At 47.9% G+C, this 23,459-nt stretch overlaps 1 protein-coding gene across 2 annotated transcripts in view; it reads right to left on the reverse strand.

The window, feature by feature from the left end:
* Positions 1-19,468: 19,468 nt before the first annotated feature.
* Positions 19,469-23,459, reverse strand: part of Pde8a (phosphodiesterase 8A) — a 102,108-nt gene continuing 98,117 nt past the window's right edge. For both annotated transcript variants that reach the window (XM_048434957.3, XM_048434958.3), the window contains exons 20-22: positions 22,489-22,656; positions 21,002-21,131; positions 19,469-20,606 (exon numbers count right to left, since the gene is read on the reverse strand). In XM_048434957.3, coding sequence (XP_048290914.1) covers positions 20,500-20,606; positions 21,002-21,131; positions 22,489-22,656 — 405 coding nt within the window. In that variant the 3' untranslated portion in view covers positions 19,469-20,499. The remainder of the gene's footprint in view (positions 20,607-21,001; positions 21,132-22,488; positions 22,657-23,459) is intronic.

Genomic DNA, 23,459 nt, shown 5'->3' on the forward strand with positions numbered 1-23,459 from the left:
AAGTTCACCAGCCATAATTGAGATCCAGTACTTAGGGGAGACAGTTGGATGAGGTTAGCCTGGTCTATATAGGGAGTTCCAGGCTAGCCAGGGCTACAAAATGAGACACTGCCTCAAGACCACACACACACCCCAAAATGGTGAGCTGAGCAGGCAGCTCACCAGCAGAATGCTGGGTATGGAAAGCAAGAAGACCCGAGTTGGGCCACAGGCTAGGCTCCGCACTGGTAATCAAGACCCAAGAGACTGTTGGGGAGACCCTGTCTTTAAAAAGTTGGGAAGCAAGGTACCATACACCTCAAAAACGTGATAGATTGGAGGGGGACAGTGTTGTCGGGAGAGTGTACTACATGTATCCTTGAAGCTGTGGAGTCCACTACCACTACAGGCTTGTGAAGAGATAGTTCAGGGGCTGCTTATAGTAATGAGTATGTGGTCATGTTGCTAGGGCACACTTGGGTGCGAATGAAACACCGGGACCCAAAGCAAGTAGTGAAGGAAAGGGTTTATTTGGCTTATACTTACTAGTTCATCACTGAAGGAAGTCAGGACAGAAACCTGGAGGCAGGAGCTAATGGCAGGCCGCTGCTTCCTGGTTTGCCTCCCTGTCTTGCTCAGCCCACTTCCACCGTAATAAACTGCCCCCCCCCAATAAAATGACCTGCTGCCTGCAACCAGATCTTGGTTATTTTAAATGTTTTATAATTTCTAACAAATCCTAACACCCATATTGCAGCTCACAGCCATCTGTAACTACAGTTCAGGGGATTTGCGGCTTCCACAGGTGGTGCGTAGACACATGAAGACAAAACACCCGAATATTGATCTTTAAAGACGTTGAATCTACCCCTTAATCACTGCCGTATTTTGCCTTTAAAGTAGCTTCATGTGGTAAGCTATGAATCAGTTCCTTGGATATTCTGCTATACTTATTGCTGGGGTTGGTGGGTGGTTGTTTTGACAGGGTCTGTCTCCATTTGTAGCCCTGGCAGCTCTGCTGCTCAGAACCCTATCTGCCTCCCAGGTGCTAGGATTAAAGGCGTATGCCATCACACCTGGCCCGTTTCTAGTTGGTACCCATGTGTGCAGTCTCTAGCTGGCATTAAAGGTATTCTGGACAATGCTGACTAGAGCCGTGGTTCTCAGCCTTCCTAATGCTGCGACCCTTTAGTCTTAGGTTGTGATCCCACCCCTACCCTGAAGGCTTTGAGAGCTGCTGAGCACCAATCAGGACTGAGAATTATTGGGAATACCTCCATAAGATTAGGCTGTAGGCAAGCCTGTAATGCATTTTCCTAATTAGTGATGGATGGGGAGAGCCCAGCCCGTGGTGGGTGGTGCCATCCCTGGGCGGGAGGTCTTGGGTTCTCTAAGAAAGACTGAGCAAGTCAGTAAGCAGCACCCTTCCGTGACCTCTATGTCAGCTCCCGTCTCCAGGTTCCTGCCCTGACTCCTTTGATGGTGAGCTATGATGTGACTGTGTGAGCCAAATAAGCCTTCCTCCCCAAGTTGCTTTGGCCATGGTGTTTCACTGCAGCAATAGGTACCCTAACTAGGACAGTCTGTACCAGGATCATGGGGTGTTGCTGTGACAGACCCGACTCTTTGGGGAGGGGTGTGGAAGGACTGTGGAACTTTGGGCTAGAAAAGCCTTGGAGTGTTGAGCTCAGAAGCTGTTAATGTGGGAGTTCAGAGATAGGAACGTTGGGAGCAAGGCAGATGATGGAAGCCTGGCTTGTGAAGTCTCAAAGGGAAGCAAAGACTACCGGGCCTTTTGCATGAAGGATCTGTGATGTCAGCACGCAGAAACTATTCCAGAAGCAGCCAAGCTTGATAGTCACCGGGTGGCACTGGTTTTGAAGGCTTGGAGGGGTCATGGAGAGCAGCTGAGGCTTGGAACCGTTGACAGGGCTGGATTCCTAGTCCCTGAAGAGAACCCAGGAGGCTATTGGTGCAAGTGCAGCCCACTTGCTGCAAGGGACCATGGGATTACCACCGAGAAGAGCAGCCGCAGTGGAGTGGAGCCAAAGAAGTGACCTCACCCCTTTGGAGGAGCCCAGAAGGTTGTGGAGTGGACCCCAGACATTGGATACTGAGCTACTTACACAGTTGGAGGTTGGTTTTGACTTCATTGATTTGATTGTGGCTGTGTCCTGGTTCTTCCCTCTTGAAGTATTTATTTTTGATTTTATAGGAGCCCACAGTTGACAATTTTAAAGAGACTTTGGATTTTAGAAAATAATTTTCATTTCATGTGCATTGATGTTTTACCTGCATCTATGTCTGTGTAAGGGTGTCAGATCTCTTGGAACTGGAGGTAACAGATAGTTGTGAGCTGCCGCATGGGTTCTGGGAATTGAACCTGGGTCCACTGGCAGAGCAGCCAGTGCTCTTAACCTCCGAGCCGTCTCTCCAGCCCCTACTTTGAATTTTTAAAGAGACTGAATTTTAAAGTGTTTGAATTTGAAATGACTATGGGACTTTTAAGACTTGAACTGTTTTATGTCTTGATGTTCATATTAATGTGTGCTCTTGGAGATGAACAAGAAAGGAACGGTTATGACTTAACAGTGATGTGTTTCTGTCCAAATGCAATCTTATGGAGTCATTTTCTCTACTGAGACTCCCTCCTCTCTGATGACTCTCGCTTGTGTTAATTTTATGTCATATTGGAGTGTAGGCAAGACTGTAGGGCATCTTTTTCTTTTTCTTTCTCTTTTTTTCTTTTTCTTTTTTTTTTTTTTTTGTTTGTTTGTTTTGGATTTCGAGACAGGGTTTCTCTGTAGCTTTGGAGTCTGTCCTGGAGCTAGCTCTTGTAGACCCGGCTGGCCTTGAACTAACAGAGATCCTCCTGCCTCTGGCTCCAGAGTGCTGGGATTAAAGGCGTTCACCACCACTGCCCAGCTCTTTTCTTTTTCTTTCTTCCTTCCTTTCTTTCTTTCTTTCTTTCTTTCTTTCTTTCTCTTTTTTCTTTTTTTTTGACAGGTTTTCTCTGAGTAACAGAGCCCTGGCTATCCTGGAATTTGTTTTGTAGACCAGGCTGGCCTCAAAATCACAGAAATCTTCCTGCCTCTGCCTCCCAAGTGTGAGAGCCTACTCTGCCACACGTGGCAAATGTGTTTTCATTCTTAATTTCTCCCCCTCCCCCTCCCCTTTTTTTTTTTTTTTTTTTTGCCAGGTTTGGCTATTTTTCGAGACAGGGTTTCTTTTGTAGCCCTGGCTGTCCTGAGAGTCACTCTGTCCTCTGTAGATGAGGCTGGCCTCAAACTCAGAGATCCTCCTGCCTCTGCCACTTCCTCCCCACCCCCAGTTGCTGGGATTAAGTACTGAGATTAAAGGCACGTGCCACCACTGACTGTAGGGCATTTTCTTAGTGATCAATGTGGGAGGGCCCAGTCCATTGTGGGTGGTGTCATCCCTGGGCTGCTGGTCCTGGATTCTGTAAGAAAGCAGGCTGAGCCAGCAATGTAACAAGCCAGTAAGCAGCTTCCTCCACGGCCTCTGCATCAGATCCTGCCTCCAGATTCCTGCCCTGTTTGAGATCCTGTCCTGACTGCCTTTCATAGAACCCAGATAAACCATTTCCTCCCCAAATTGCTTTTTGTTTCGTCACAACAATAACCCTAGCTAAGACACGGATTTGACCACCTACAAGGAACAAATGGATAAAGAGCTGTAGAGATGGTTAAAACTAGACAGCCTGCCTCTGTAGAATTTCAACACAAGTGCTGTCTTGACTGGTGATATTTGCATCATAGACTGTGTGTGTGTGTGTGTGTGTGTGTACGTGTACGTGTACGTGTACCTGCATGTATGCACATGCACCATGTGTATGTGTGTCTGGGACCCACAGAGGCCAGAAAAGAGTCCCCTAGAACTGGAAGTTCTATATAGGCAGTTGTGGTTATGAGTCACCATGTGGGTACCAGGAATTGAGCCGGGGTCCTCTCCAACAGCAGCCTGTGTTCTTAACCACTGAGCCATCTCTCCAGTTCCTAGATGTGATAGAACCTTGTGTATGTATAAACTTAGGTGGCTTGAAGTGTTATCCTGCAGGAAATGCATTGCCAAATCCCGTTCTGTCTTAGTAGGGGCCATCAGGAAGCCTGGTAATCACAGCTTTCCAGTGGGGCAGGGCATCAACCCAGTGCAATGGGATAGCCTGTGCTTCTTTGCTTCTTGCCTAGCTCCTCGGTGCTCCATGGTCTAGGTGGGACTCTTGTTTGTTGCTTCTCTGCCTGGGAGGGGCAGTCAGTTGATCTTCTTGCCCTGGCACTGCCAAGCGCAGTTACCCTTGCTGAGGGCTGCTGTCCCTTCTGAAGCTTCCACCTGGACCTTTCTGCTTGAGGCAGCTGGCACCATACTGTTCCTCTTTCACAGGTTCGCATCACAGCCATGACATCTGCATTTTAGACCCCTCCTGTATCTTATGATCCTGCTACACCCATTTCTTAAGGTTAACTTCAGACTTACCATTCTGTATAAAATGTTACCTACAATTAAAAGATAATCTGCATTTTTCCTTCCCAGTTTGTATGATGCTTCCTTCCCTTTCTTACCCTGACCCTTGACATTGCCTGAGTGGCTCCTCCGTGCTGACAGGTGGTAGAGCTGGCATCCTTGCCTTGGTCCTGACTTAAGGGAATGAGTTCACTTCTTTTTATTTGAGACGGGGCCTCTGGTAGTCCACTGTATATCCAAGGATGGTCCTGAATTCCTGGGTGCTCCTAAGTGCCGTGATCTCAGGTATGAGCCACCACACCCAGCTTTTCACTGTCAAGTGTGTTAGCTGTGGACTCCCGTGCCGTGTGTAGCTGTTAGCTGCGGGCTCCCGTGTAGTGTGTAGCTGTTAGCTGTGGGCTCCCGTGTAGTGTGTAGCTGTTAGCTGTGGGCTCCCGTGTAGTGTGTAGTTGTAGCTGTGGGCTCCCGTGTAGTGTGTAGTTGTTAGCTGTGGGCTCCCTTGTAGTGTGTAGTTGTTAGCTGTGGACTCCTGTGTAGTGTGTAGCTGTTAGCTGTGGGCTCCCGTGTAGTGTGTAGCTGTTAGCTGTGGGCTCGTGTAGTGTGTAGTTGTAGCTGTGGATTATCGAAGGCACAGTATGTGGCATTGAGGGCACCCACCTCTATTGCAGTGTTTTGGTTTTTTATTTGTTTTTCGAGACAGGGTTTCTCTATAGCTTTGGAGCCTGTACTGGAACTCACTCTGCAGACCAGACTGGCCTTGAACTCACAGAGATCCACCTGCCCGTACCTCCTGAGTACTGGGATTAAAGACGTGCAGGCATGCGCCACCACTGCAGTTTTGATTGCATCATGAATGTTTCCTGTCCTCGGTGTTGGATTGTGTCAAATGCTTTATGAGGGTCTGTTCTTTATTATCTTTTGGGGGGTCGTTATCTGCAGTACAGTTCTTACCTTGCTGTATTGGCAACTGATGGAGGAGGGTTAACTGTCTATGTGTTACTTTCATTGGTTAATAAAGAAACTGCCTTGGCCTTTTTTATAGGCCAGCCCTTAGGTGGGTGGAGTAGACAGAACAGAATTGTGGGAGAAAGAAAGCAGAGGCAGTCAGACGCCATAGCTCTCCTCCCCGAGATGGACCCCGGTTAGACTCGTCCCCGTAAGTCACAGTCAAGTGGCAACACACATTAATAGAAATGGGTTGAATCGGGGCTGGAGAGATGGCTCAGAGGTTAAGAGCATTGCCTGCTCTTCCAAAGGTTCTGAGTTCAATTCCCGGCAACCATATGGTGGCTCACAACCATCTGTAATGGGGTGTGGTGCCTTCTTCTGGCCTGAAAGCATATACACACAGACAGAATATTGTATACATAATAAATAAATAAATATTAAAAAAAAAAGAAATGGGTTGAATCAATATGTAAGAGCTAGCCAATAAGAGATTATAACTAATTGGCCAGGCAGTGTTTAAATGAATACAGTTTCCGTGTAATTATTTTGGGTAAAGCTAGCCGGGTGGAAATGCAACCCACTGCTCCTTTTACAGGCAACAATACTGAGATCATCACAGGGTAGAGTTCATCTCAGCTGAAGTTGGGAGGCCTCAGTTGGGACGGTCTAGCCACTTTTGTGCCCGTGGGTTCTGGTTCTGCTGTGGTCATAGCAGGTAGTGTATGGGGCAAAGCTGCCCTCTGTATAGTGTAGAGGAGAGGGGGGCAAGCAGGGGAAGGAGACTGGGGTACCACAGTACACACCCAGAGTACCCCCCCCAGTGACCTAAGACAACCTCCCATCACCTCCCTGAACACATGAGCTCTGGGGGGCATTGAAGATCCAGATTAGAATTGCAGTGCACTCAGTGGTAGAGCGCTGATCTGACGTGCATTGGCCTAGGTTTCTCAGTCACCTCCTTCATAAGCCAGGCTTGGTGACACAGCTGTCACTGCGCTTGGAAGGCCAGAAGGATCAGAAGTTCAAGGTCATCCTCCGCCATGTAGCCAGTTCAAAGTCAGTCTGAGAACCAAGACCCTGTTTCCAGTGCTGGGGACTGAACCCAGGGCCTGTGTAGGGTAGGCGAGCGCCGTGCTCCTATGTCACAGCCCAGCCCTCAAGCCTTTGCTGTTTCCCTCATTTTGGTGGCCGTGGGTTTCCTTCGCTCCCATGGATCTTGGGTTATTGATCTGAGAGTTTTCTTTTTCAGCGTGTATTTCCAGCTGTGAGTTCCTTGCCAAGCAAGGCTTTTCACTGTTCTGCAATCATTAGTTGGTTTTGGTTTGATACTTTGATTAGTTTGGTGCTTTGATCACCAAGTATCCCGTTGCAGCATTCTTCAAGTTTCTAACTATCTAGGATTGCAATTCACATCCTATGTGTTTGCATATGTCCAGATTTTCCTCTTGTCTAATTCCGTTCCGGTTTTGGTCAGAGAACACGCTCCGTATGCACGAGTTCATCTTTTGAGAATTGCGAGCGTAAGATGTGGTCTGTCCTGGAGTGTGCCTGGCGCACAGCGCTATTAGATCCGTGTTTGATAAGTCTCAAGTGGGGTTGACTTGAGTAGTTCCCTTTCTGTCTGTTTCTTGAGATAGGGCCTTGTGTAGCCTGCACTGGCCTGGAGCCAGCTCCGGAGCCAGGATAGCCTTGATTTCCTGATCCTTCTGCCTCATCTCCTGAGTGCTGGAATTACAGGCATGTACCACCAAACCTATCAATTTTTCTTAAAAATGTCAAGTTTCATCTGGTTCACGTAATCACATCTGTTCCCTCTTATTCCTCTGTCACTGCCTGGATGGTGGGTTGTTTTTTTTTTTTCCCCAATCCTTTTAGTTTCAACTTTTGTATGTTTGAATCAAAAATATCTCTTGTAGAAAGCATTGCTTTAAGTTGTAAATGGCATTCTGACAATCCCTACCTGCAACTGGATGCTTAAACCATTTCTAGTTCATTTGTACTTATGAGAATTCCTGATACAGTGAAGCTGTTAAGCTTCCCAGTGTTTCCTATTGTTCTGTAGTCTGGGCTGGGCCTCATACTTGATATACATTTGTGTCCTTACGGCCGTGTGTGCTATTACACCAGCCAGTGCACAGCATCCCTAGCGTTTAGCTGGTCATTTCCGTTGCTATATCCCTTTTGGGTTCTCCTTTAAAGTGTGTGTGTGTGTGTGTGTGAGAGAGAGAGAGAGAGACAGACAGACAGACAGACAGACAGACAGACAGACAGACAGACACAATTTAAAGTGTACGTGTTTTGGCTGCATAAGTGTAGGTGCAGTGTCTGCAGAAGCCAGAAGAGGGCACCAGATCCTCTGGTGATTTTGGGGGTTGACAATGCTCTTAACTGCAGAGCTGTCTAGCCCCTGAGTTGTTTAAAGATTGTTCTAGATATTATAATTAATGTCTTATAACAAATTAACACAAGCCTCTTTTTGGTGTTTTATGTTTTTGGTTTTTTTGGAGACAGTCTTTCTGTGTATCCCTGACTGTCCTAGAACTCTGTAGACCAGCCTGGCCTCAGACTCAGAGACCTACCTCCCAAGTGCTGTAATTAAAGGCATGTGCACTATGCCCAGCTCAGAAGTCTCTTTTCAATATTATATACAACTGTTCCTGTATATGTCTGTTCCTTTGTATTATTATTGTGTATGGTTTAGGTACCATTTTCTTCAGCTCTTTGGACACATTTTAAACAGTTTAAAATTCTTATTTCTATCAATCAGGAATTGTTTTCCTTGAGAACTGTGAACAGCAAAATCAGCTCTGTAAGGTCAGAAAGTAAGTATCACATTCAATGCCTTTGTTCTACCTAAGGAACCTGATGTCTCTACAAGCAGAATTTGGTTGTGTCTCAGGGCCGCCGTAGAGTCTTGGTTTTATCCAGAGAACGGTCTGGATAACGGTCTGGGTTAGCTGTGCTTTCAGTTTTGAATGACTAAACTCAAAGGAACAAATAGCAAGCAGTAGATACGTGGCTTCCTCGATTCAGGCACCGAAAAGCTTCGTGAAGGCAGCCAGTCTGAGATTCCAACTGAGAGTCCCTGGCAGACAGGGCAAGTGTTTTTCTCAGGAGGGGCTTCCATGCAGAACAGGAGCAAGCAACAGATGATAAAGCATTAACTCAGGTTCCTCCTTTATCCAGCAGCGATGGCTACCCATGGCTGGGAAACAGTGGTACTGAGTGCTCTCTGGATGAGCTTCTGGCTCTCCAACCATAGCGCTTTGGTACTCTGGGGTGGACGGGCCTGGCCTCTGCTGGCTGTTCTCAAGGGTTCAGTGTTTTCCATATTGTTAGTTGTTTGCTCTATCACAGGGCCGGGATAGCCTACTCTTTTCCTTTCTCCCTATCACAGGGCCGGGATAGCCTACTCTTCTCCTTTCTCCCTATCACAGGGCCGGGATAGCCTGCGCTTCTCCTTCCTCCCTATCACAGGGCCGGGACAGCCTGCCCATGCCAGGGAGTCTTGGAGAACCCTTGAATTAAACTCGCTTGAGTCTGTGACATCTTGTTCTCAACAAGCCCTACAACACGTGATGGTTACAATATAATTTGTTACAGTCTCCCATAGGAGAAATTTTCTCAAATCCCCACCAAGATCAAAGTAGGGGACAGCTGGCTTATCTTGTCACTGCCAACTGGCTCAACGTTGTTTCTGCTTTGGCAGCTAGGGAACCCCAAGCTAGTGGCTGTCCTCTTCCTGTAACCATGGTACGTGGTAGCAAGCTTTATCCTCGAATAATCGTGTTTACTCTAATTTCGTATGTAATTCTGTGGACTATATTATATTGGGGGACGTTTGTATACTGTGTAAAGATGTATTGTTGTGACTGGTTTAATAAAAAGCTTGAGTGGCCAATAGCTAGGCAGGAGAGGTTAGGCAGAAGTTCCAGGCAGAGAGAAGAACTCAGGATGAGACAAGGGTATGAAAGAAAGTCCAACAAGAAAGGCCTCCTACAGTGGTATTGGGGGAAATGTATGGCTTTTTGTTTTGTCGTTGTTTGGTTGGTTTTTGAGACACGGTTTCTCTGTGTAGTCCAGGCTGGCTTCGAACTCACTCTGTAGACCAGGCTGGCCCAAACTCACAGAGATCCACCTGCTTCTGCCTCCTGAGTGCTGGTATTAAAGGTGTGCGCCATCACCGCCCAGCAGAATAATGTATGTTAAAAGAGATGTTTCTGATATTAATATTCTTTAAGGAACTGCCAAGTCTGCCCCCTCATAGAGTCACCAGAAAGGAGAACAGTCCTTTCCTTTAAAGCCTTTTCTGTTGAAGGTTCCACCCCATCCATAAACCATGACCAAAACCAGGTTCAAAGCTGGATGTGGTGGCACAAACCTGGGACCCCAGCCTTTGCAAGCTGGAAGTCAGGAGTTCAAGCGCAGCCAAACAAAACAAAACAAACACCAAAGAACCAAAAGGTCATGGGGCTGTGGCTTAGTTCATAGAGTGCTTCCCTGGCATATGGGGAGTGCAGAGTCATCACCCCGGCCTGGAGCTGGCCTTGGGAGTACACGACTTTATCCTGTATCCCTGTCGATTCAAGGCCAGGCCGGTTTACACAGAATTCCAGACCAGCCAGGACTATATAGTGAGATCCCATCCCTAGAAAAGAGAAGAAAAAGAAGTTCCCAGGACTGGGGTGAGGAAGGAGGATCAGAAGTTCAAGGCTACATAGGAAGTTAGGGGCCAGCCAGCCTGGGCTAGAGACTAGAGCTGTCCTGGAACTCACTCTGTAGACCAGGCAGACCTCACACTCAGAGATCCTCATGCTTCTGCCTCCTGAGCTCTGGGATTAAGGGCATGCATTGCCACTGCCCAGCTTTCTAAAAATGTTTCTGCCTATTAGTCAGATATTAGTTCTGACACGGATGGACAAGGGACGGCTATTCTGAGACTTGAACTAGCCTGAAATAGATGACTAGCCTCCGGACCCTCAAGATTCCAGTCTCCCCACAGGACCAAAACGAATCAGCCAATCATTCTCTACGAACACAGCTTCTTTTCAGGAGTGTTCGTTGACAAGAGCCATATCCTTACCCTCCCTCCCCGCAAAAAAATTACTTTTGGTCAGGTAGTGGTGGCGCACAACTTTAATCCCAGTACACGGGAGGCAGAGGCAGGTGGATCTCTGTGAGTTCGAGGCCAGTCTGGTCTACAAGAGCCAGTTCCAGGACAGGCTCCAAAGCTACAGAGAAACCCTGTCTCAAAAAGCAAAAAAAAAAAAAAAAAGCTTTCCATCCTTGGATATGTACGTACGTACGCATGGAAGGGTGAGTGCCCATGAGCTTGGAGTCCAGAAGAGGGCGCCAAAGCCCCTGGAGCTGGAGTCAGAGGTGGTTGTGGGCACTGCCAACTCAATTCTGATTCCTGGAAGAGCAGTGTGCCCTTGACCACCAAGCCATATTCCAACCTCTGCCCCTATGTTCAGAAAGCTTCTTCCCCTCCCCTCCCCTCCATCTACGTAATTTCCACTCGGCTCCCCTTTCTCTGCCGGACAATAAGAGAGCCTTGATCTGCCCTGGACCCTCCCACGTAGTTCCACCTATGGTGCTGTTCTTGGCCCCTGAGCTAATGCTATTGCTTCCTGGCGGCTTCCATGCTTCTAAATTAAACAGGGCCCTGCTCCATCAGCCAGGAACCCGGCCTTGCAGGTGGGGTTGGAGGCTGTGGCGCAGCGGGGCTGGAGGAAACGGGAAGGGTGGCGCTGGGCGCTGTTTCTTCTGCAGGGAGGGCTGGCGCCTTCCCTGGGGTGCCAAGGCCGCAGGCGCAGACCTTTGTGGCTGGAGGACTTTGTTTCCTTGGAGTCTTTTCTTCAGGGCCGTCTAACAGGCTGCGTGGCCACAGGCAGGACAGTTGTGAGGCCTGAGGTTTCCTCTGGGCACAACAGGATGAGACAATAGTTAAGTTGATTCAGCCTCTTCCTGGCTTGTGTGAGCTGCTGGGGCTCCACTCCCTGCCCATTGTTTCGGGGCCCACCAGGGAAAAGGCAACTTTGTGACTCAATGCCACTTCTTCCAGCAGCTGCCTCTGAAAGGCTCCCTCGTGGGCGTCTTCCCTCGGAAAGGACCCCGTGCCCAGAGACCAGTCGAAAACACGCAGCCGGATGCAAACAGCAGAAGGTTTATTGGTGGATACGCAGGTACCTGGGCGACAAGTCTCTCGAAGAGCTTGCGCGCCTGCAGGTTGGGGATGAGGGGTTTTTATAGGGGAGCAAAAGCGCGGGTACAGAAGCAGAAAAGCTTTCATTTCATTGGTCAGTTCAAATAAGGCTAAGCTGAGTGGCACATTCTTGACCTTTTACCTAAATACCAAGGAGGGGGTTGTCCAGACCCACCTGGAGGGGGTTGTGCTACCTGTTTTTCTTATCTCTTCCTGCCTTCCTAGCTTGGCTGGCGATTTGCACAGCCCCTGACTTGTGACGAGCCTCGCTTTCTACGTGACTCAGGCCTCGCAATCTTCTCTTTCTTTGTTCCTATGACCAATCCATCCTGTCTCGCAGCCAGATAAGGCTGTCTTTGCTCAGGTGTCTTTGCTCAGCATCCCGGCCTTTAATGAAGCTTGCTATCTGAAAACCTTTGCAGAGCGTTATAACTGTGGTTAAAGTTAAAACCACAGTTTTAACTGTGACCCCAATGAAGTTGGGGTCCTTCACCTCTTTGGAGAAAGTAGGAAGCAAGCAAGCTTTCTGCTCCTTTTCTGCCCCCCTCCCCCTCCCTCCCTCTCTCCCTCCGTCCCTCCTTTCCCTTTAAACGGATGACATCTCCAGTTTTTCTCTAGTGAAATCTAGGACTTATGCCAGTGCCTTATATGTCTGCTTGCCTTACATGTCTGTTTTCCACTTATAAAGAATTAGCATATTAAGAATTTATTTGGCACGCACCTTTAATCCCAGCCCTTGGGAAGTAGAGGCAAATGGATGGATCTCTGAGATCCAGGCCAACCTGGTCTACTAATCCTAGAACTGGGGGACGTAGAGGCAGGAGGATCCCTGTAAATTCAAGACCAGCCTGGTTTACCAGTAAGAACCTACCTCAAACAACACAAAAAGAATGTATTGAGTTTGGGGACTTAGCTCAGTGGTCAAGCCCCTGCCCAGCAACCACAGGGCTGTGAGCTCTGACCCCATGTTGAGGGTGAGAAAGATTTCATTGCACGGGCCTGTGAACCAACCTATGGGGGCGGGGGGAGGGGGCAGGAGAATCGATAGTACTAGGCCAGCCTAGGTAAATGGTGAGAGTCCATCTCCGGTGGTTCGGAACAGCAGCTGGTACTCCATGTTGAACTGTGCAGTGGGCATGAGCAGTGAGGTGAGCCTCATGCATGATCTCTTTCCCTGAGCCTATTCCCAGCCACCTTCTTACGTTTCATCTTGAGACGGTATCTCATTAACTTGTCCAGGCTGGCCACGAACTCACTCTGTAGCCCAGGCATGCCTCCAGCTGATAGCTTCGTCCTGCCCCAGCCTCCCAGATAGGAATTACCTGTAGTAAGGAGGCCGCTAGTTAGTTCCTGGCTGCTCAGCCCAGAAATAACCACACAGAAACCATATTATTTAAATCACTGCTTGGTCCATTAGCTCTAGCTTCTTATTTGCTAACTCTTACATCTTAATTTTAACCCATCTCCATGAATCTGTGCATCACCACGTGGCAGTGGCTTACCGGGTAAAGTTTCAGCACGTCTGTCTCTGGTGGCTCCATGGCTTCTCGCAACTTTCTTTTTCCCAACATCCAGCTTAGTTTCCCCTGCCTAGCTCTGTTCACCCATAGCTCTGCTATAGGCCTAAAGCAGTTCCTTTATTAACCAATGATAGTCACAGCATACAGAGGGGAATCCCACGTCATCTCCCCCCTGGCCTGACCCATGTTAATATATTCTCAGGGTCTGTTCAGTCCCCATTTATTCACCTGAGCAAGAGCCAGCCCTTTACTAATCAGTCATGGGACTCCATTTTCTTATCTTGGGGGTCAAACACCCCACCCCCATTTTTTTCATTTTCAGAATTTCCTTGACTTCTTCCCTGGACTGTTTTTGTTTTGCTATTTTTTTAAATATACTTCTGACAGCCAAATTGTGTTTTTCCTCACACTAACCCCCCTCGGCTCCTTCAGAGAGAAGCTGGGTGCCCTGTGGGTCACTTCCACCCTGACACAGGTAAAGGGTTCAAGCAGCACTGCAGGTGGCATTTGAAAACTTAGCCCCTGGCCTTGGGCCACCTGAGGTGAATCTGGGCTCCCACAGCCCACTCATCAGGCCGGATAATTAGTCAACCCCAGTGGGAACTCGCAGGGCAAATTGCCTGGGAGAAGGGACGTGGGGTCCCAGCCTCCCCAGCTGCTGCTTTTGCTTCTTGTGTGTTTTCTCGTGGGGCTGTGGACTAAGCCACTGGCCCGGGGACTAATTCAGTCTCCAGCTCCTCTCCCCTCAGCTCCAGGGTCAAGCTAACCATGACTGGGCAGCCTGAAGCAGTCACTGCTCACCTGGGCCCCACTTTGGAGCCTCAGGGAGCAGACCTGTCTGTCTTTTAGAAAACAGCCCAGGCTTTAGGAGCTCCAAGCGAGAAACTAGGGACAAAGACCGGACAAAAGTCATTTCTAATTGTGTCTGTCCTCATGCGCTGTCAGGACTTTAAATAACGCTAAATTCCCGGTAATAACGTAGGTGACATTTGTACTAAGTTTGTGTATGCTTGAGGGTGCAGTTATGTGCATATGAGTGCAGGAGCCTGTGGAGGCCAGAGAGGAACATTGAGTGTCCCATTCAGCAGGGTCTCTCACTGAACCTGGAGCTAGACTGGAAGCCAGCGAGCCCCAGGGACCAGGGACCCGATGTTCCCCCTTGTTCCCACCCCCAGCTCTCTCTGTGGTTTCTGGGATTTGAACTTCCGTCCTTGAGCTATGCAACAGGTGCTCTTACCCATCGAGCCACCTCCCAAGCCCTGACTTGTGTAAAATTAACCCACCCTGACAATAAGATACGTTTTTGCATTGTTTACACCTTTTCTCTCGGGAGAATTGCTAAAAACACTAAAGAGGAAAGCCCTTCCTTTCATGTCCCCTGGTCCCCGTTTCCTTCCTGTGGGCAGCTGTCCCATCTTTGTGTGCACCTGGAGGATTTAAGCATGGCACTGGCTAGTTTACATCAACTTGACCCAAGCTAGAGTCATTTGAAAGGAAGGAGCCTCAATTGAGAAAATGTCCCTATAGGCTCTGGCTGTAGGGCATTTTCTCAATTAGTGATCAATGGGGGAAGGCCCAGCCCATTGTGGTGGGGCCATCCCTGGGCTGCTGGTCCTGGGTTCTATAAAAAAGCAGGCTGAGCAAGCCATGGGGAGCAAGCCAGTAAGCAGTGCCCCTCCGTGGCTTCTGCATCAGGTCCTCGTTGGACTAGAAGTGCAAACATCAGGGAGGAGTTGCTCCAGACACCACTCTCATAACCTCAATTGATGCAAAGCAAGAGGATTTTTATTCTGTCCTGACAGGGCCCTTCAGGTTCGGGCTATGAAGGACCTCCGATAGCTGTTACAGCCCATCTTTTAAAGCAAAAGCCACAGACACAAGGGGGGAACCTGAAGGTTGTTTTCCAGCTTATTGGATTGGCTTATTTAAAAGGTCACTAGCAGTGATTGGTCCATTCCAGGGCAGGAGAATAGCTGTGTGGTCAGGTGAGATAAGGGGAGCATCTGTAGTCCATCCTGGCCTTGTTCTAGTGACTAAATCAGGAACTGAGTCAGCATCTGTGGGTTGTCTTTGCCTCAATTCCCAGAATGGAGTTATGTTTGAAGACTATTCACAAGGACACAGGAGGATGAGCAGTCCAGCATGTGTGTGTGTGGATGACTGTCCCATTTCCAAGAAAGAGTGAGTGTAAGGTCTCAGGGTTGAGGGGCTTACAAATGCACGTAGTCTTTCAGTCCTGCCTCCAGGATCCTGTCCTGTTTGAGCTCTTTCCTGACTTCTCAATGATGGAAACATAAGCCAATGAACCCTTTCCTCTCCGACTCGGTTTTTGGTCTGTGTTTCATCACAGTAATAGTGACTGTGGCTAGAACAGGCGTTAGCGTTTAAACAGAGACTCCGGTGTGTCTGTAATCTGGCTGCCTTTGATCTGTACCCCCTTGATTTTTTTTTCTTCTGTCTTGTGGTCTATAACAAGATGAGAGAAAGGGGCTGGGGAGATGACTCAGTGGGTAAACTGCTTCCTGCTTGGGTATGAGGACCCCAGGCTCAGACCCCCAGGGCTGGAGGCAGAGACTGGCAGATACTCACAGTTCATTAGCCAGCCAGCCTAGCCAGAACAGAGAGCTCCAGGTTCAGTGAGAGCCCCAGGTTCAGTGAGAGCCCCTTCTCAAAAATTCAGGTGGAAGCTGCCAGGAGGTAGTGGTGCACGCCTTTGACCCCAGCACTCGGGAGGCAGAGGCAGGAGGATCTCTGAGTTCGAGGCCAGCCTGGTCTACCAGAGCTAGTTCCAGGACAGGCTCCAAAGCAACACAGAGAAACCCTGTCTCAAAAAACAAAACAAAACAAAACAAAACAACAACAAAAAAAATCAGGTGGAAAAGTGACAAGAAGAGGCCCAGACTCAACAGCCTCCTCTGGGCTCCACACTTGGTCATAGCAAATATGCACGCATGTGCTCATGGAAAGTGGAAGTCACAGAATTCTCCTATGTGCCTGTCACAGCGTACTGCTGGTGTCCCTAACATCCCTTCCCCATGGCTGCCCAGCTGATGGCAACCCTATACTGAGTCATCTACCAATTGTGTTTTGATTTTGAAATCAGAAGACATTTCTGCAAAGGGTATCACAGCGCCTCTTTGACTCTTCACTCTATATTGTTCTTGAAGTTTCCCCCAGACGACACCAGAGCCCTAACTCATTTTTCTGAATGCTTAATATGGTGACTGTATTGCTTTGGGGAAGACAAAAGAAAACAAAACAAATTCAAAACTTACTGGCTTAAAACCCTTAACCACCAGCTGAGTGGCGGTGGCACATGCCTTTAATCTCAACACTGGAGGCAGAGGCAGGTGGATCTATGAGTTTGAGGCCAGCCTGGTCTACAGAGTGAGTTCTAGGACAGCCAGGGCTACACAGAGAAGCCCTGTCTTGAAAAATCCAAACCAAACCAAACAAACAAAAAGACCAAAACAACAGCGCTTAGCTGCCTTGGTTTACTTGGGAGAGAAATGGAGCTTTGATACTCACTGAGCTGTACTGAGGTGTTTCTGGGAGAGCTTAGGATTCGGTTCTTGCTGGCTGTTAGCTGCGCTCGATGTTCCTATCCCCAGGGGCCTGGCTGGAGATGTGATAGCTGCTTTGATAGACTAAGCAAGGAACCAGGGGGCAGTGCCCTCAGAATGCAACCTCATTTAAGAATTGTGAGATGGTCCTTCAGTTTGGGGTGGTTCTTGAGTACAGGGACTGGTGTCCTTGTGAGATGAGGGGACAGACACACAAGGGAATATAATGGACACAGAGACTGAAATGGTAAATTGACCAGCACCCATCACTTCTGCCATATTCTCATGGTTAGAAGGAAGTCGTCAGATCCTGGCCAGAACTGTGAACATTGGGCAGCAGGATTGACATTGGGGAGCTTTAGAAGCCAAAATACCATAATTCGTATACACCACCATCATTTCCTTATTCTCCCGAGGACATCCAGACCACTGCTAGCTTTTCACCACAACAGGACTGCAGGCAGAATATCCTTTGAACACATCTTCTAATGAGCATTGGAAAGTCTAAGATACAAAGTTGCTGAGTTGAGGATTTATATTTTTTTACAGACTGCTCTCCAAAGTGGTGGTGACAGCCCAGTTTCCACTGCTGATGTGTGAAAAGTTTGTTTTCTCATATCTAGTGGCTGTGGTTGATTCTTGAGCATGCTAATCCAAAGGGCCTTTGTGATGTGTAGCCATGTACCATAATGTTCCATAATATTCCATAACCTCCTGACTTCTGTGGGTCATGTCCAAATCTTACATCTTTCCTAGAATTTACAGCTTTTATAGATATTTCCTTTGTGATTTCTCAAGCTTTTGGTATAATTTTAAGACTTTCTACATTTTTTAAAAAAGGTTTATTTATTAATTATATATGCATTGTTTTGCCTGCATGTCTGCCTGCTGGCCAGAAGAGGGCACCAAATCTCACTGCAGATGGTCATGAGCAGCCATGTGGTTGCTGGGAATTGAACCATAACCTCTTAATGCTAACCTCTGAGCCATCTCTCCAGCCCGACTCTCTACATTTTCATGTCAGAAAGTGTCTTTACACATTTCTCCAAAGTTCTGTGCCCATTATTTGTATGCATGCATCTCCTATTACTTTTCTAGTCCTTGTCCCCACCCTACTCTATCTTCTAATGGCTGTGTCGTTCATGGCTTATCCTTGCTCTCCTCTTGGTCATTTTGAGTTCTGTCCTAAATCCTTTGACAGCTTCCACAGGCTTTCCTGGCGAGCGTCAAGGACAATTCTATATCTTGACCTCTTTAACAATTAGCTTACCTCTTGTGTGCCTGTTTCCTCCATCCATGGTTGTCACTACCGCCCTACACTCCCTCATTTCTCTCTCTCTCTCTCTCTCTCTCTCTCTCTCTCTCTCTCTCTCACACACACACACACACACACACACACACTCACACTCATTGGCTATCTTTGTTGGGATGTTTGTCCCCTTTCTGGATCTGCCCTCCAAAGGGCATCTCTGGGTTTCACGGAGGCTCTAATGAACTGTGTCTCCACGTCTGAAGCTACCTATGGTCACTTTTGAATACTAGTGTAGCTAAGTGAGTCCAGGTTGGGAGCTTCCTTTGATGTTTTGGCAGCTGAGACCCCCAGTGGCAATCACCAGGTCTTTTCTCTCTTGAGCGCCATGTTCTACAGCTGGCCGCGTGTGGATGTCTTATGCGTTGCTGTAGTTTGGGGTCTCCTAAAAAGCCATGTCTTAGCTGGGCAGTGGTGGTGCATGCTTTTAATCCTGGCACTTAGGAGACAGAGGGCAGGGGGATGGATCTCTGTGAGTTTGAGGCCAGCCTGGACTACAAGAGCTGGTTCTAGGACAGGCTCCAAAGCTACAGAGAAACCCTGTCTTGAAAAAAACAAAATCACAAACAAAAAGCTTAGTTCTTAAAGGCTTAGTTCCCAGTCTGGCGCTGTTGGGAGGTGGTAGAGACTTTGGCTTGGAGGGGCGTGTTCCAAAAGAGCATCATAGGACTCTACCTCCTTCCGCGTTCAGTCCCCATCCGGCATGCTACTGAGCACCCAGTTGGTGTGGACTGAACTTCCAAAACAGTGAGCCCAGACAACCTTTTAACAGGTACTCTTGTTTCAGACGTTCGTTAAGGTCATGGAAAGCCGACAGCGCATATTCTACTCGGGATTCAGGGTGCCCTTTAATTCCGAGGACTGCAGCTGTCAAATCGTCCAAGCTCAGGCCTTGCCTGGAATTCCCTTTGCTCTTCATCCTGGATCTTGTGTGGTTGGGGGGCACCACAGCGTGAGGAACTGTATTTAAAGGGTTGCAGCATTGGGAAGGTTGAGAATCACTGGGCTAGAATTAGAATGTCTCATGTGAGTCTTTTGAGATCTGTTGCTTTAATCAACATTGTATTCACTTTGTAATTAGATCTTCAGAAGTGCTAGGCCCCTCATTCTCCTCTTGTGTTAGCAGCTTCTGTGGTGAAAATCCCATGTTCTGCTGTCTCTCAGCCCATGGTGGCGAAGGCTGCTTGTGGCGTTCATTTCCTTTCCTTCCTTGGCACTAGGAAGGAAGATAACGATGTTTCTTCCTAGTTGTCTTAGGTCCATTATCTTCGTGTAGAATAAAGGGCCAGTTCTCCTCCATGGAAGACTTCACGGTCACACTGAAGAACTGTCCACAGGACCCTAGAGAGCTGTTTAGTTGCTCGTTTGCTCTATGAAATAAATGTCTATTCCTAATTTAGAAAGATTATTATTAGACAATTTAGAAACATTAGACAATACCAAAGAAATGGCAACAAATGACTTCTTAAAAACAAATAGTTTAATTTCATCCAGAAAAAAATACAGGTTTAAGATGAAACTAACACTCTGGCATATCATTGTGTCATTTTATAGTATTATGCTCATTAAAAACATGGAGAGATATCACCTTTATACATTTCTAGAATCAAATATCCCATGTTAGTTATAAAATATCAACCACTAAGTGTCCTGGTCGACTTTGTTTTTTCTAGGACATATTTTATAGAAATGGTATAAAATAAGGCAGGCTCTTAGAAATGCAATTATAAAATTTTAGGACAAAATGGTCACATCCAACTTTTTCTCTGACGAAGCACACCTGCCAACTCCTGAGATCACAGCTGCAGCTCAGAACCGGGTCTGCCAATGTGGCCTCTCTGTTGCACGCTAGAGTGAGACACACCAGCGAAAAACCCTCCCCACTAACATCAACAAGAGGGGTTTAACATTTCTATAGTGTGATAAAATGTATCACTTATATTTTAATCTGCATTATGAAAATAAGTCTGTGCACCAACTCAAACAATGAGAATGAATCGTGAATTTGGTTGTGGTATCCGAAGGTGGCTTTGGCTTTGAAGTATTTTTAAATTCGTAGAAAATGTCAAACTTCTAATAAAATAAATAAAGCATTTAATAATTGGGAGAATCAACTTTAAGTTTCTTTGTCTCATTTGCTAGTCAATTTAAGGGAGACGTCACTTCCAGTAGTGTTCCAAAATGAGCAGCCGCCCCTCCTGAGATCCGAGACGGCTGAAGGAACTAGGAGAGACGGCGGTCACTGCCCCGCCATGGGTCACCTCTGCAGGGCCCTCAGGCTTGTGGTAACAGAGCTGATACGAGCCAGAGTTCTCAGGTGCCTTACTAAGGAGGCTTGCAGCGAGTGCGTGCCATGGCATCAGATGGTGGCCACAGAAGGCTGAGGTCCCCGTGTCCTTTCGCAGGCTCTGAGATGAGGCAATACTTCTGCCTAACACTGGAAGGTGTAGAAGGCAGGAGTGCCAGAGCCTCAGGCCAGATGTACACCCCACTCTATTCTGGAGGAGGACGGAGGCCACGCAGCTTCTTCTCATCCAGTTCTTTCCAGTACTTGAAGTTGTCATCTAGGTGTTGCATGAGGTCAGGCAGGTCAACAAAGGCTGGGGAGAGAACGGGATGCGGTGTCTTCACGCGGCTTTAGTTATGGGTTCGGGCTTCCTTATTTTCTTTCTGGGAGTAGAACTTGGGCCTTCTACCACAGAGCTATGCCCTGGCCCCGGCATTTTAAGAAGGGCCAAGGGAGTCAGCAGTAATGTAATACCAAACTCTGGGGAGGGTAGACTCACCCCTGACCTGCAGGCATCAGCTCTGCATCCCTCCCCCAGAGAGCAGCCCTCAGGGCACAGGGACGCCCTTGGGAACCTGTCTGGGTACCTCTTACCTGACAGGCTCTTTGCCCTCCAGGATGGCTTCTTTCTCTCAGTTCCACCTGGGAAGTCTACGCTACTAACCAACTCACTAGCAGGTCCCTCCTGGGAGGGTGTGGACTCCTTACCGTCCCAGGCGTCAAACATGTCCGTGATGAAGTAGTCCATGAACGAGATCTGAGACTTGGGGATGCTGCAGGTGTTTCTGTCAAAAACCGGCATCACCACAGGCAAGTCCCGCTGTTTCTCTTCATCAGTCTGCAAAACGGAACACCCGTGAGCTCAGAACCCCGCCCTGCCACAGAGCAGCCCCACAGGCTGGCTTGGGGGCCTCTGTAGCACTAGCCAAGCAAATGAGCTCTGCCAGACAGACACCACAGAGTGAGGACATCCCAAGCCACTCCACACATTTTCCACAGCAAGAAGTCTCCTCGCTAACGTCCCTTGGGTCAGAGTCCAGGGAGTGTCTAGAACCTGCATCCGCTGGTCCTGTCACTGTCCACCATCTTTCTGTCCACAAATATCCAACATGCCACACTGGTGTTGAAAGAAGTGAGTAACAAACACGGCCCCTTCCCAGGGAGGGCCTGGTGGCCCCTTCCCAGCTGTGGCTGCGTTGTCCTGTTGAGAAGACTGTGAGGAGACCTATTACCCAGTAAGGAAGAGGCAGCGATCCTAAAGCCCTCTCAGCAGATAAAAGGCAGGACTAAAGGCTGCATCTGTAAATTCTGACAAAAGTTTAGAAAATCAGCAACAGGGCTGGGGAGACGGCTCAGAGGTTAGGAGCACTGGCTGCTCTTCCACCAGTCCTGTGTTCAGTTCCCAGCAACCACATGGTGGCGCACAGCCATCTATATTGAGATCTAGTGCCTTCTTCTGGCCAGCAGGTAGGACACTGTATACATAATAAATAAATAAAATCTTTTCTAAAAATAAAGAAAAAAATCAAAAGCAATCTTTGCCAAACTCTTCAAAATTAAAAAAAAAAAAAACCAAGAGAGACATTTCCGGTTGATCCCAAAGCCAACACACCTAACAGACACTGCAAACCAGCCCTACAGACCACCAGCCTCATGGATACTGATTAAAAATCCCAGGCAAGATACTGGTACGAATTCAGCATGTCAGAGGAGTTCTCCGAGACTGTGGCTTCAGTCTGTGAAAATCAACTGTGTTCACCAAATAAAGAAGCAGAGTGTAGCGGGAGTCCTTAGAGTAATCCTCCTGCCCCAGCCACCGGAGTACTGAATTCAAGGCCATCAGCTTTGGTTATATAGTGAGTTCTAGGACAGTCTGAGCTACAGAGTAAGATACTGAGGACTACAGAATATGGCATTTAAAATCTTTTAAGAAGTTAGGACTTTTCATGACAGTGAGACACATCTGCTACTGGCAGCACCAATAACTTCAAGAGGATGATGGGCACCAAAGAAGCTCCTTATGGAGTCTTTGGCCATTTGGACAAGAGACTTCTCTTGCTTGACTGCTTGATGCTATGCTTTGTGAGCTGGACATGCGGGACCCACAGAGAGATGACTGCTGAACTTGTTCCCCCATTCTCAGCTTGAGTGTATGCATGTGTTTGTGTGTAAGGAATCAAGATGCAGCCTCTTACCTGAGAAAAATACTCTTCTGAAATGCGTGCAGCCCACTCGACGCAGTACTCCAGGGGCCGGCAGGGGTTGGACACGTCAGCACACTTAATCATCATCCGTTTGATGAGAGCCCGATTCTCTGGAGTCCTGAGCATAGTATTTATGGAGTCCTGATTTTTGCCAGTTTCCTGAACCATAAGTGAAATCAAAGCAATCAAAATGGACCCTTCAGGCCCAGTTACCTTACCTAGGGTCTGTGATCTACAAAGTTGAAGGCGTCAGACAGCAGAGCACTGAGCGCCCTCTCCCTCTACAGAGGAAGCACGGCCCAGTGAGAGTTCAGCAGGACCAATGTGGTGATTGTTTGTAATCTAACAAATAAAGCTTGCCTGACGATCAGAGAGTGGAGCTAGTCACTAGTTAGTAGTAGAGACCACACAGCTTTAATCCCAGCACTCAGGAGACAGGCAGAGGGATCTCTCTGAGTTCAAAGCCACCCTGGGCTACACAAGATTGACTTAGTCTAAAAAGAGAATCAGAGCCAGGCAGTGGTGGCTCACACCTTTAATCTCTTTGGTGGGAGTCACAGGTCTTTAATCCCACCACTAGGGAGGAGAAAACAGGAAGGGATATGGCTGGGGGAGAGAGGAGCTCAAGACAGAGCTACATTCTGAGGACTTGCAGAGACAGGACACCCCATTCGGTTTGAGGATTCCATAGAGGTAAGAGTTCTCTAGTGGTGGCTACTCTGCACCTCTGATCTTTCAACTTTCACCCCCTAATATCTGACTCTGGGTTTTTATTATAAAGACCAATTAGAATCTGTGCTACACCCAGGCAGCCCTGGTGATTGGCAAAACTGCCCTTCTTTTCTTTTTATCTCAGCCTTTCTGGTGTTCTTCCTCCCCACTCTGTATTGGTAAGCACTCAAAGGCTGGATTTTTATCTTTTTAGGATATTTACTTCTCACGACGAAAGAGCTCGGTGGCCA

This window comes from Myodes glareolus, chromosome 24 (genome assembly GCF_982192425.1).
Source record: "Myodes glareolus chromosome 24, mMyoGla1.1, whole genome shotgun sequence".
NCBI lineage: Eukaryota > Metazoa > Chordata > Mammalia > Rodentia > Cricetidae > Myodes > Myodes glareolus.